Genomic DNA, 11,354 nt, shown 5'->3' with positions numbered 1-11,354 from the left:
ATCACTTGTATTTACAATTAAAATACTCTATATGTCATTTTGTTTCTTTCTATCAATCATTGTTCTGCGCACACCAAGTAAGAATGCATGGTTTTTCTTCCCTCTTGGTTCACTCAGAATTATCAAATTTTATAATCCATGATTTGCAGATAATAGCCAAATCTTGATTATTAATATCAAGTGAAAGATAATTAATTTGCTAATGGCGTATGTGGAAAATTGGAAATTGTCTACTTCTTGACGAGTGGTCGATTTCGAGTCGGGTTATATTACCCGTTTATTTTAACAAATGTTACGTGACACGATTTGTTAAAATATCGAATATGTTACGAAAACAACACAAATTGAAGGAAAATGATTCTCGCCGGATCCTTTTCTTAGGGATTCCATGATCTCATCCGTTCATTATATATCGTGGGATCAGTTTTCATTAGATATTATTCATATTTAATTTTAAATTTTAAATTTTGAATGGTTTCTAATCGTATAATATACAATGAACCGATGAAATCACGGGATCCCAGGATCCTAAGAAAAGATCCTGCGAGGATCCCTCCCCGAATTGAATACCAAGTCTATTATTTTCGTCTTTTTTTTTTTTTTGTACCGCCACAAACGTGGTTGAAAGTGTGTAAATTTTGATTTACTTCCTAATGTTCTTGTCTTTGTTGCGTTGCAGCTTGTTTTGTAGGTACTTGCTAAAAAAAACGAAAATGTCGGACTGAGAAGTCTGCCAAAAAATATACACCATCATTGGCATATGGAAAGTCAGAAAGATTACTCACGCAAATAGTTCACTCCAACAATTGGCTTCTCCCTTTCAAATTTTCAATGACCAGGTATTGATTTTTGCCTAGAGAAATAGTTTTCCACTGCCAAAGTATAGCCTTCTTTTTCATTTCTTCTAAGCCAGCTGGTCTGATGAAACTAATCCGTGTTGACTATGGCTAGCAGCAAAAAATACAAGGAGCCCCCACCTTTTTGGATGTAATTATATGCTCTCATTATCAAACAAAAAACAATAATTGAGAATTTAAGATAAAGGCTACAAAATAGTACATTTGCGCACAAAGAAAATACAAAATAGTCCGTTTTCCTGGTCTGGGATGGCAGCCTCTCCTTGTTCTAAACTTTTTGTAAAAAAAAAAAAGAAAGAAAAGAAACTCCAAATATCATAGTTTTTTTTTTTTCTTTTACCGAACAGTAATTAGATACGTTATGATCGAATATCAACACATGAACAATGTATAATGTATTCGAACAAGAATCCACTTAACTGATGATTAAGATTAACAACTGACGAGGTATTTCTAATCAATTTTTTTTATGGTAATATGCATGGAGTGCATGTGCTAGAATGGCATTTATGATTTCTCACATGGCAGTCTGCTGATGATATAAGATTGTACAAATAAAAGGGCTGACAAGCAAAGCCACCTAGAGAAGAGAGGCTTACATAAAACAAAAACATCGTTATTTTAGTGTTCCGAATTTATCACATGTCGACAACAATACGTGTTGTAACTTTACTAATGATCACTTGCTATGTTTGGGAGACTAAAGTAAAAGTGTATACAAGTCCTTATTCAGCTAGCTAATCACCATTAGTGTTTGAGGTAATAGCATAGAAACTATGTTGTCGAATTCATACCCTCAACAATAATCAAGTGATCAATTTACAAAAGCTAAGATTAAAAGCGTACCAAATTTGGGACGCTAGGAGCAAAGCGTACACAGTTTCAGATAAGTTCTTACCCAACCAGCCAGCCACAGTAGGGTTTGAGCTACACGTGAAATTGAATTCAGATGCTGCCATGAAAGAGTACAGACATGAAGAGAAGAGAAAGGCAGCCAGATCGGTTAGGTTAGTAATTGTAGTACTTTCTGCAATAACAAGCAAAGAACCAATAACATGTGGCCGCAATTGCAGCGGCAAAATCAATCAGAAAGATACAACAAAAAAATTTCACCGATTTCTGATGATAAACATTGCTTGTTGCTTTTTGAGCATTAGTTACCCAAAAAATGTAGGGTTTGTTACTTGCCCTTGCAAGATAAGGCATCTAAGGATTTGCAAGGAAGAAATCATGAAGAGTTAAATAGATATGATGGTATGTTAAGTACAGTCCATCAATCATATTGTACCTAAAATTCATGTGAGGGGTTCACATTCATGTGAAGGAGTGATGTTTCGTTGTCCTGGTGTTAATATTCTCATCTTTCTGTCTTTCTTCTCGCGCAATTGAAATCATTTCATAGAAGTATTTTTCCTACTCAAGGCTAGTTATCATGACTTTTGTCAAAGCTTGATTGGCCCATTAATTTTTCTCCAAAATAACAAATAAGCGTACGGAAATCTCTACTCAGATTCAATAGTGCATTTTAGCTGGCTATTCTCCATAGGTTTTTCCCTCAAAGAGGATACAACATTTTAAACAATATGAGTAGTCTTTCTATGATCAAAGATATAGCTTGATGAGGTGTGAATGTGGCTGACCACACAGGGCTCTTAACATATGGCTGTTACCATTTAGGATTATACGTATTTAAGTGCACTATGGTTTACCCCTTTCTCTCTCTCTTTACACGAATACTCATCTCTATCTCTTTCATCACATAACTGGAGCATACAGTACAGTGTTATATGCGAGCCTCTGCATTTTCCTTTTAACCCTAAACATGAACAATTATGGAAATTTAGCAAGGATTTTCTTGAGAGAGACTACAAACCACAAAGTACATACTACACTGCATAACCCTAGTTCAATTACAGAACATGTTCGATATAACCGTTGTACAAAATACATACTACACTACGCATAACCCTAGCTCAGTAACAGGTAGATGTTCAATGTAACCATCGATAAACTGGGCATGGAAGCCCTCAAATCAGATTATCAGAGTCTAGACTAAATGTAGAGCTATTAATCCCAAGATACTGCCTAATACTTTACAGCAACGATTACACTTGAAGCGCGACTTCTCTACCAAGTTACTAACACCCAGCTGCCTTGAGGAAGTTGTCAAATGGACTAGCAGGAGGCAGCCTCATAGCCAACCAGGGGTCCTGTGCCGATGCAGCTCCATGAGCATGCCCAATGTCAATCGTTATCTGCGTGAAAATTAACGTGTTCCAACATCAAATAAAGCATAAAAACAAGTAAACTGCTACATTATAACTAGTTGCTTTCATGAAAAGAAAATTAAATATCAGAGATTGTGAAAAATCAAACTGTCCCCGTGTGGCATCGCAACAGTTCTTCCACAAGCATGGCCAGAGTCCAATTCACTATAACAATCTAAAAAAAAAGAGTGGGGAAACGAAACAAGGTCTGACCTTCTGGAGTGCTGCACGTCCATCTGCAGGAAATGCTGGAAACAATCTGTCACGACCACTGCTCTGATGATTTTCATGGGCCAACCAGTTGGAGAGTTTCTTCCTTGTCCCTGTGCCAAGGGCTTCGCACTGGCTTGCCATGGTGTTGTAGGGGAGAGGTGATGTAGAGACAGTTGTCCCCGCTACTTGACCAGCTACCTCAAGTGCCTAAGAACAATTTTGTTCAGTTTTGGTCAAATATACAAATACATTAAGAATCTGACAACGGTGAAATCTTGTTGAATTTGTGGTTGTGTTGTTTTGTGCAAAAAGATGCTTGTAGACAGAGAGGGAGGTGAGAAGGGGAGCAAGTGCTTACCGACTCCATCAGCTGTCCAATGCTGATAACATGGGGCGGTATAGAGGAGGATGTAGGTATTCTGGGAATGAAACGTGAGAGGTCAGCAACAGATGCTTCACTTGTCACATCATCCTCCACTGATGAATTTGATGGAAATTCCTGCAACATGAGGTGGAGTCATTGAGAATACTCAAACTTTCAATGCTATAGCTGTTATCATTGTTGTTTTTCTTAATTGGCATGATGGATGGTTGTGATCAATGTGGAACATAGCAATCCAGCAGTAGCAAGGGAAGCTAGACTAAAGAGTATACCCCATCAAACGATGATTCCTTTGAATGAACAGGCATTTGATTTTGGTCACAGTCAAGCATTGACTGTGGGCCAAACATGAATGCATCATCAGGTGTGAATGACTCTGAAAGTTGGTTTGCCACATCTTCTGCCTTCATCTTTAAAAAGAAAATCAAACAAATCAGAACATGTCTGGTTATATGTGTGCGTGTGTTTGAGAGAGAGAGAGAGAGAGAGAGAGAGAGAGAGAGAGAGAGATCCATAGTAAACCATCATACCTCAGAAACCTTTGATAGGAACTGAACTAAGATTTCCATCATGATATTGTCTGATTCGTATATTTTGTTCCGCAAATCAGATAGTAACGATGAAGCCATCTCGTTATCAGTAACAGATCCATATTTACTAACATCTGCATCACGCTTTACATAAATTTGAAGATCGTCACTGATGCCTAAATATGGATCAACCTGAATCTGAAAGATAGAGGAGATTTGTTATAATGATAATGTGAAAGCCCCCATCACTTAAAAGCCAGAAAACATCATACTACGATTGCTGCAGAGTGTTCAAATAGCAAGAGTATTCAGCATCAGGATAAGGTATACGCACATCATACGGTATAAATGACTTGAGCAGAGGAATATGATAGATCTTAGCCGCAAACATCAACATGCCAATCGAGAGTACAAGCATAGATCTTTGACATGCTGGAGTCAATGTCCCTGCCAAGCATTTAAGACGTTTAAGCACAAGTTAACCCTTTTTTTTATCGGAATTAATGACTGTTTAAGGATTTATGCTGCCCATACCATTGTTAGAATCAAGGGATGTATTCCTCAGAGACAGCAGAAGTTGAATGAAGCGAACCATAAGGTTGTCAGTTGGATTCTGCAAAATTACAAATTCCAACAAATTTGTAAACAATTACAGAAATACTAAACCATGTCGTCATAGCCATGCTAATAGAGGGTATATAAAGGTGAAGTGAGAAGCAACAGAAACATAATACACGACATAAATGAAGAAAAAAGAAGTAACGCAAGAAAAACTTCACCTTCAAATGTGAAGAAATAAGCACTAAAGTAAAAGAATGAGCTATAGCCTCAATATTTGAAGGCAAATTATCAGGGAGATTTGCTTGTATCCAAAACGCAGACAGCAAGTGTGATATTTGATCCTCACTAAACTTCATAACATACGGATCCTGAGGAAAACAAAAGCCCGAAAGTATAGACTTAGTAAAGCAAGTGAAAGTACTCTCCAAATGTGACCAGTTATATAATAATTGAACTTCTTAGTATCTTACTGGCTCTGTTAAGCTGACTGTTCCAGCCGTCCTGTCAATAATTGAGCTAATTTTGTAAACATTAGGGGAATTTTTTCGGTTACACCCCTGCTTCCAGACTTCTTCAGCAGTCTCTCTATCTCTAAAATCATCACAAGCATTACTGTTCCCGTGCTTTTCGGCTTTGGGGCCATCTTTTTCCTTCCTCAGCTTTTCAAGTCTTGCTGTGATTGATGCAAAGGTAGATGCTGTATTCGATTGCCATCCTCTTGATTGGTATCCAAAACCAGATTGTAAAGATGAAGATTCGTGCCGGGGCTGGTTAAAAGTTGGAATGAGAAGAATAGAAAATATTTGGTGTGCTCCAACACGCACCTCAATATCTGGATGCACCATGACTTTCAGAAGTTGGACAAGAAGGGACTCGGGAAACACCTACAAGAAAAAAATTAAAAACGGTTCAGTATGCCGTACTTCAAAGATAATAGCAGAAAACAGTAATATACAGACTTCAATGACATCTAGTAGATAATGTTGCTTATAGAACCATTTTATCACAGTACTGGAAGCATTTTCTTCAATCAAATTAAAAACATAAATTACACATCCACCAAATTACATCTCCCTTGCGTACAAATCCAAATCCAAATTATGTCATCCAAAAGTATTGAACCAATCATTTTTAGCCTTCCCTAATAAGACTTGCAAGTATGTCTTTAATCAACCAACAGTGAATCTGAGTAATTTCCAAGAAAAAATACTAAGAAGCAATGCATAAAAATTTCCAAAAGCAGCAAAAAGTCTAAATTTCCTTCACCTGCTGCGTACGTGAAGAGATCAACGCTAATGAGATCATATGAGCAACAATCATTAAAGATCCAAGTGTTGCCCTAGCAACAATTCCAGATGGCAGATTCTCCAGAGTTATCGCCATCATGTCAAATAGTGGCCGAACATTGCCAATCTATTAAAAAACCAGCGCAGGCTTTTAGTACTAAAGGAAGCACCTCATACTGCAGCAAGTATAAAAACCACAAGTATAGAACTTACGCCTCTCGAAATTTCTAGTAAGCAGTCTTCAATGGAATTTTGTAGCATGATATTAATGTTTGATTCTTGCTCTCCAACTGATTCAGCAGTGGCTTGAAGACTCTTCCTCAAATGCCTACATAGGTCGGAGACAAATCCAATTTCTGCCAACACTGCACCAGATCGAATCTGGCTAGCCAAAGCACTAGCAACTTGAATGACAGAAGATTTGAGTTGTGGATCTTGCGAAATGGTTTTGTGGTCAAGATGACGGATCACATAGGCTAAAATCAACTGTTGATTCCCTGAAGCCAAATGCTGACATTAGAAAATAGCACCTGCGGTAAAGGGTTTGAGTGCATATGTAATTTTGCAAAGAATATCAAGATACCTGAAGCCTCCATAAAGTATGACATATCAGACAAAACCAGCATGGCCAACCCTTGTCGAGGAACCCAGTGGTGCCCAGAATCAAAGTAGACAAACATTGGATCCAATACTCGGCGCATCGTTGTGCTCTCCTTAGATAACTCTATCATTCTCTGAATACAAATTTGAGCCCACACTTTTGGTGTTTCAAACTCTTCTCTGAAACAATGAACAAAAAGTGTTACAAAAGGGCAAATGGATCAAAAGAAAATGCAATAGCATAGTTTACAATTACAAGTATCGACCAACAAGTACAAAACTCTTCCCTTTTAAACTTTCAATAACTCCTACCTCGTCAGAAGAGCAGGATCCTTCTTTTCTGGTCGTGGCCTGATTATCTTGCAGCTAGGACTAGCGTCATCGCCAACTACACCAACTCTGCTTTCACTTCGAACCACTTCATCCACCCAATTATGATGTGGCTGCCCTCTCTCATCATCTTCATTATGTGTATCTGGCTCATAGTTATCCAAGGTGACATGAACAATCTGCACTCACAAGAAAAAGGTTTGCAATGCTCAGTATTAATGAAAGAGTGGTGCCACTGGCTTGATATCTGATTTCGAAAGGACTAGTGCAACAATTAGACATTTAAATGTCCCCGAAAAGTTTGTATAAGATAACAATAATCACTGAAACATTTTTAATAGCTTGAAAAAATGATACTGGAAAAAACTAACCTCATCAAAATCAACAAAAATATATGAAAATTCTGCCATGAATTTCACCTGCCAAGGTGGAAATCTATCAAATTAACATTTTCCAACTAAAAACAACAACAGTCCTTAAGAGTTTCAAGAAGTCAAATCATAAAACTACCATGGCTGAAAGGCACTGCAAACTTGATGCTCTCAAGCTTTGGTGATCTTCACCACTTTGACGTGCAAGCTTACATACTTTGTGAACCAAACTCTCAATGGTATGTGTGTAAGTGCCGTCTGTCTGTTCAGTGATTGCATCAATAAATAAAACAAGACGTTAATCAAATGTATTACTTTTGTACATAAAACTGAAGAATTTCAATCATCCATTAACAGAATAAGAAATGCCACAGGTAACATCAACCATTATAAATACAATGACAAGATACATAAGGTAGAATTTATCCTCACTGTTCACAATTCCACTTTGACAGACAAATTCCATGTCTTACACTTTAGATGGTGTGGCATTCATGATCTAACCTCATGCATAATTCTAGAGCATAACATTGAGTTTTAGCTTAAACCGAAAAGATCTTCTAAAAATTCCATGTAATGTATACAGGTGGATACCTACATCCACAGGACTTGTGTTATGTCATGTTAAGATAGTAAAATTAAGTTTTTATTGTATCTAAAAGAGTGGTTAGATGTCCATAAAGCCGCAAAAGTGGTTTCTTTTTATTGTATCGAAAAGAGTCCATTGTCTACCTATAGACTTGCGACACTACAGCATTGAAAGGCAGATCAAACAACTATTTCGAGAGTGAACTTTGGAATCACCTGACTATAGATGAAATTAGTTAGAGTTTGGCATCCAAGTATGCGCACAGTATCTTGCTTAGAGTTGTCCAGGAGCTCAGTAACCACACTCACCAGACTGACTGCAAAACAAGCCCTGAAAGATATGAAACATATCAATTCAACAAGAGAATTACATTAAAAAATTTGAGAGAGAGAGAGAGAGAGGGACATTTAAAGCACATAAAACATAAGAACATATCCAATAATATATAAGAAAGATACGTTGTTCTTTGCCAATCTAGAAGAGAACAAAGTGAAATTGTGACTTGAGTATAGAGTTTTCCCAGCAAGCCTAATCGTACAAAATTCAATACCTATACAACAATAGTTGCATCCAAGAGATATATCAAACAGACCCTTTTTCCACAAAAATCACTAACAAACTTGTATTCAATGGTGAGAGAGAAAGGAAACAGCTACTTACATCTGCTCCTTACACAGGCAAAGCAACTTGTTGTAAGTGTCTGCAACAATATTGATGAATTTGATGTGCCCCAGTCTAAGCTCTTTGTAGCATCTATCTTCAAGATATTTAGCAATCTGTTGAAAAATAAGCAACACCTACTGGATTAATAATAGCCTCAACAGTAAGCAATCAGTTTACAGTAAGCCAACTTTTACCGACCAAGAAATATATAAAAGGGATAGAAAATTTCATACCTTTGGGATTCGAAAAGGGTTTTTGGCAGCATATTCACATAACTTAACAATTTTTCTTTCATTGGGAGGGCCATCCTGAAAATTTTGGGACACTTAACTTCAGTATGCCAGCTACTGTAAGAAAAGCATACATAATAACTACTTTTGGCTTAATTGAGTTCTTGGGTCCAAGTATTCTAAACCTTATGTATAGATAATTATATAGAACAATATTCTCTTTCCAAACAATCAGGTAGTTGCAACATTCTCAATCCGATAACATCATAATCATTTAGACTTTATGTGTATGATTGACAGTCTTAGTTCATAGTTTGATAACACACACACACACACGAACATACACCTGGTACTTACAACGAAGAACCATTGTGAAACTAAGGATGATATCCAGGTTCCATCTAGATTTAATAATTGGAAGAGAAATGAAAATATAAAAAGTTCAAAGGGAATCCCTTTCAAGCATCAGAACCAACTTTTTTAGTAACTCCATTAGTTCCAATCTAAAATTAAGGAATAACCTTCAAGAACGAGAAAACAGATAAACAATTGGAACGGAAAGTCTGACTTTTGTTCCACCAATACCCACACCAAGGCACATGATCAAGCAGTCAAATTACCAACTACTATCTGCCGTTCACAACGAACGTGTCAACAATGCCATAACATTAAAGGGTTTAAGCTAGTATTATACTCACAGGAGACTTGGGAAAGATTTCCGCAAGCAGCTTTTTGTAACGCTTAACAGGTTGTCTAGATCTCGACCTCATAGCAGGGCAGCATATGCACATGCTTTCACACGCCGGGAACAGCTTTCTAGAGATGAGCCCCATTTCCTGAAAATCTAAAAAGCCTGTTCGATTAACCCAACAAATTACAGTAAACAGCAACTTTACAATCCCAGCAGAAAATTCCATATCATACATAACAAATGCATATACTATACGCACTCAAACATTGACATGATGAGGTGCAATAAGATAACAGAAACAGAAAAAACACACAACAAGAAATATCAAAAGAAAGAAGAATTCCCACAATCTTCTTATTAAAGAAGAAACGGAACGGATGCTAAAAGGAGAAAATTTGAGACTGCATTGATACAAAAATGAACCAAAATACACAAGAAAACTGTATCACAAGAAAAACAAACATGAAAAAAAAAAGGATCACAACCAAAATAAAAGTACAAATCAACAACTATTACTCTAAAAAACAGAAACCAAGTAAATAATGATAACCCAGAATCGAAACCCACATAGAAATCCAAATAAACGTGTAAAGTTTTCACCTTTGAGAGAAGAAACAGAAACCCAGAAGAAAATTACAGAGAAAAACACGAAGAAAACCAGCCAAGAACTCACCTTGTTTTTGCAGAGGCAGATCTGGATAGGGAAAATTTTACCTCCAATGGGATTTAATTTAAACAGGAAGAACAAGTAAGCGTGGGAAACAGAGAGTACGAGCTACTTCACTCCACGTGATGGGGTGTCAGTTTTCTCTTCTTCTTTTTCTTCCCTCGTTCTGAAAAAGGCACTGCTTTGTTGGGTCTGTCAGAACTTGGTAGACAAAACTTTCTTTTATTGGTTTTTTGAAGTTTAAATATTTTGCTAATCTAGGGGGAAAGATACTGTCCAAACTAAAATAAGAGGTGAGCTTTTGTTAATTAATCTTGAAAACAGACTAATTTCATTGATTAATTATTTAACTTTTCAAGCTTTTGGGAATGGTAGGGACATAAAAGAACTTACCTTTTATTTGAACTCTTTCTGGGTCTCTGGACTTTCTTTTGAACTTTCAAATATGTAATGATGTGTAATGGAACCTTTTATCCCTATGTTTTTTAAATTGTGTAGGTTGTCATGATAGCAGTATTTTAAGTCAATGCTTATACATAAGACGTTTCAACATTAAAGCGTTTCATAGATTTAAGACGTTTCAACATTAATGTTTATAAGAGTTAAAATAGTTATCGCATCCACCGATTAAACGGCCTCAAGTGACTTAGTCAATGTGTCCAAAAGCAAAAATTGAAAAAAAAAAAAAGCCTATTAAAAAATTTTAGTACTATTTTCTGGCAATAAATCCACAATTATAAAAAATCTTCAATGCAATATATTGTATGTAGTTATTTTGTTCATTTTTTAGTTAAAAACTTACATGACAAGAAAGAGAAAATTTTGAGCAAAAAAAAAAAAAAAAAAGAGAAGAGAAAAATAAATAGAGAAATGCTAAATGGGCTCTTGTAAATGTGAGATTCCCCGTGGACTCTTTGACATCTTATATTTGTGGTAAAATATTTTATAATATTAACATGAGAATTGACGTTAAATTGTGAGATAAAATAAAATTCATAAAAAATCTCACAATTAAAGAATTTTGTCATTGTTTCTCAAATAATTATACAATATGAGACATGTAAATTCATTTTTGAAGAAATTATATGTGATGTCTTGGAGACTCCAAAAAGAGTAC

General features: G+C 36.2%; 1 protein-coding gene across 2 annotated transcripts; it reads right to left on the bottom strand.

The window, feature by feature from the left end:
- Positions 1–2,727: 2,727 nt before the first annotated feature.
- On the bottom strand, positions 2,728–10,445 carry LOC137722802 (protein SEMI-ROLLED LEAF 2-like). 2 transcript variants are annotated; one of them, XM_068461897.1, is made up of 20 exons: positions 10,244–10,445; positions 9,578–9,723; positions 8,883–8,957; positions 8,647–8,762; positions 8,202–8,316; positions 7,537–7,659; positions 7,398–7,445; positions 7,009–7,205; positions 6,680–6,876; positions 6,310–6,593; positions 6,077–6,223; positions 5,281–5,694; positions 5,029–5,178; positions 4,784–4,862; positions 4,584–4,696; positions 4,250–4,447; positions 3,992–4,129; positions 3,696–3,836; positions 3,338–3,544; positions 2,728–3,112 (listed from the first exon to the last, which is right to left on the bottom strand). In XM_068461897.1, the coding sequence occupies exons 2-20, from the start codon at positions 9,710–9,712 to the stop codon at positions 2,996–2,998; spliced, it is 2,994 nt and encodes a 997-aa protein (XP_068317998.1). In that variant the 5' UTR covers positions 9,713–9,723; positions 10,244–10,445; the 3' UTR covers positions 2,728–2,995. The 2 variants fall into 2 exon arrangements, with proteins under 2 accessions (XP_068317998.1, XP_068317999.1); XM_068461898.1 differs by having other exon boundaries at positions 9,578–9,715.
- Between the last annotated feature and the right edge of the window lie 909 nt (positions 10,446–11,354).

The sequence above is a fragment of the Pyrus communis genome, chromosome 17 (genome assembly GCF_963583255.1).
Source record: "Pyrus communis chromosome 17, drPyrComm1.1, whole genome shotgun sequence".
In the NCBI taxonomy this organism is placed as follows: domain Eukaryota; kingdom Viridiplantae; phylum Streptophyta; class Magnoliopsida; order Rosales; family Rosaceae; genus Pyrus; species Pyrus communis.
Note: the sequence above shows the minus strand (reverse complement) of the source record. Positions and strands in the feature narration are given on the sequence as shown.

What these genes read in the sequence shown, in the direction of transcription:
- LOC137722802 (XM_068461897.1), bottom strand. Translation starts at nt 9,712, where the DNA reads ATGGGGCTCATCTCTAGAAAGCTGTTCCCGGCGTGTGAAAGCATGTGC. An exon ending in GATCCTGCTCTTCTGACGAG is followed by an intron (nt 6,877 to 7,008) that starts GTAGGAGTTATT and finishes TCATTGTTTCAG; the next exon opens with AGAAGAGTTTGAAACACCAA. An exon ending in CAGTCAGCTTAACAGAGCCA is followed by an intron (nt 5,179 to 5,280) that starts GTAAGATACTAA and finishes TGTTTTCCTCAG; the next exon opens with GATCCGTATGTTATGAAGTT.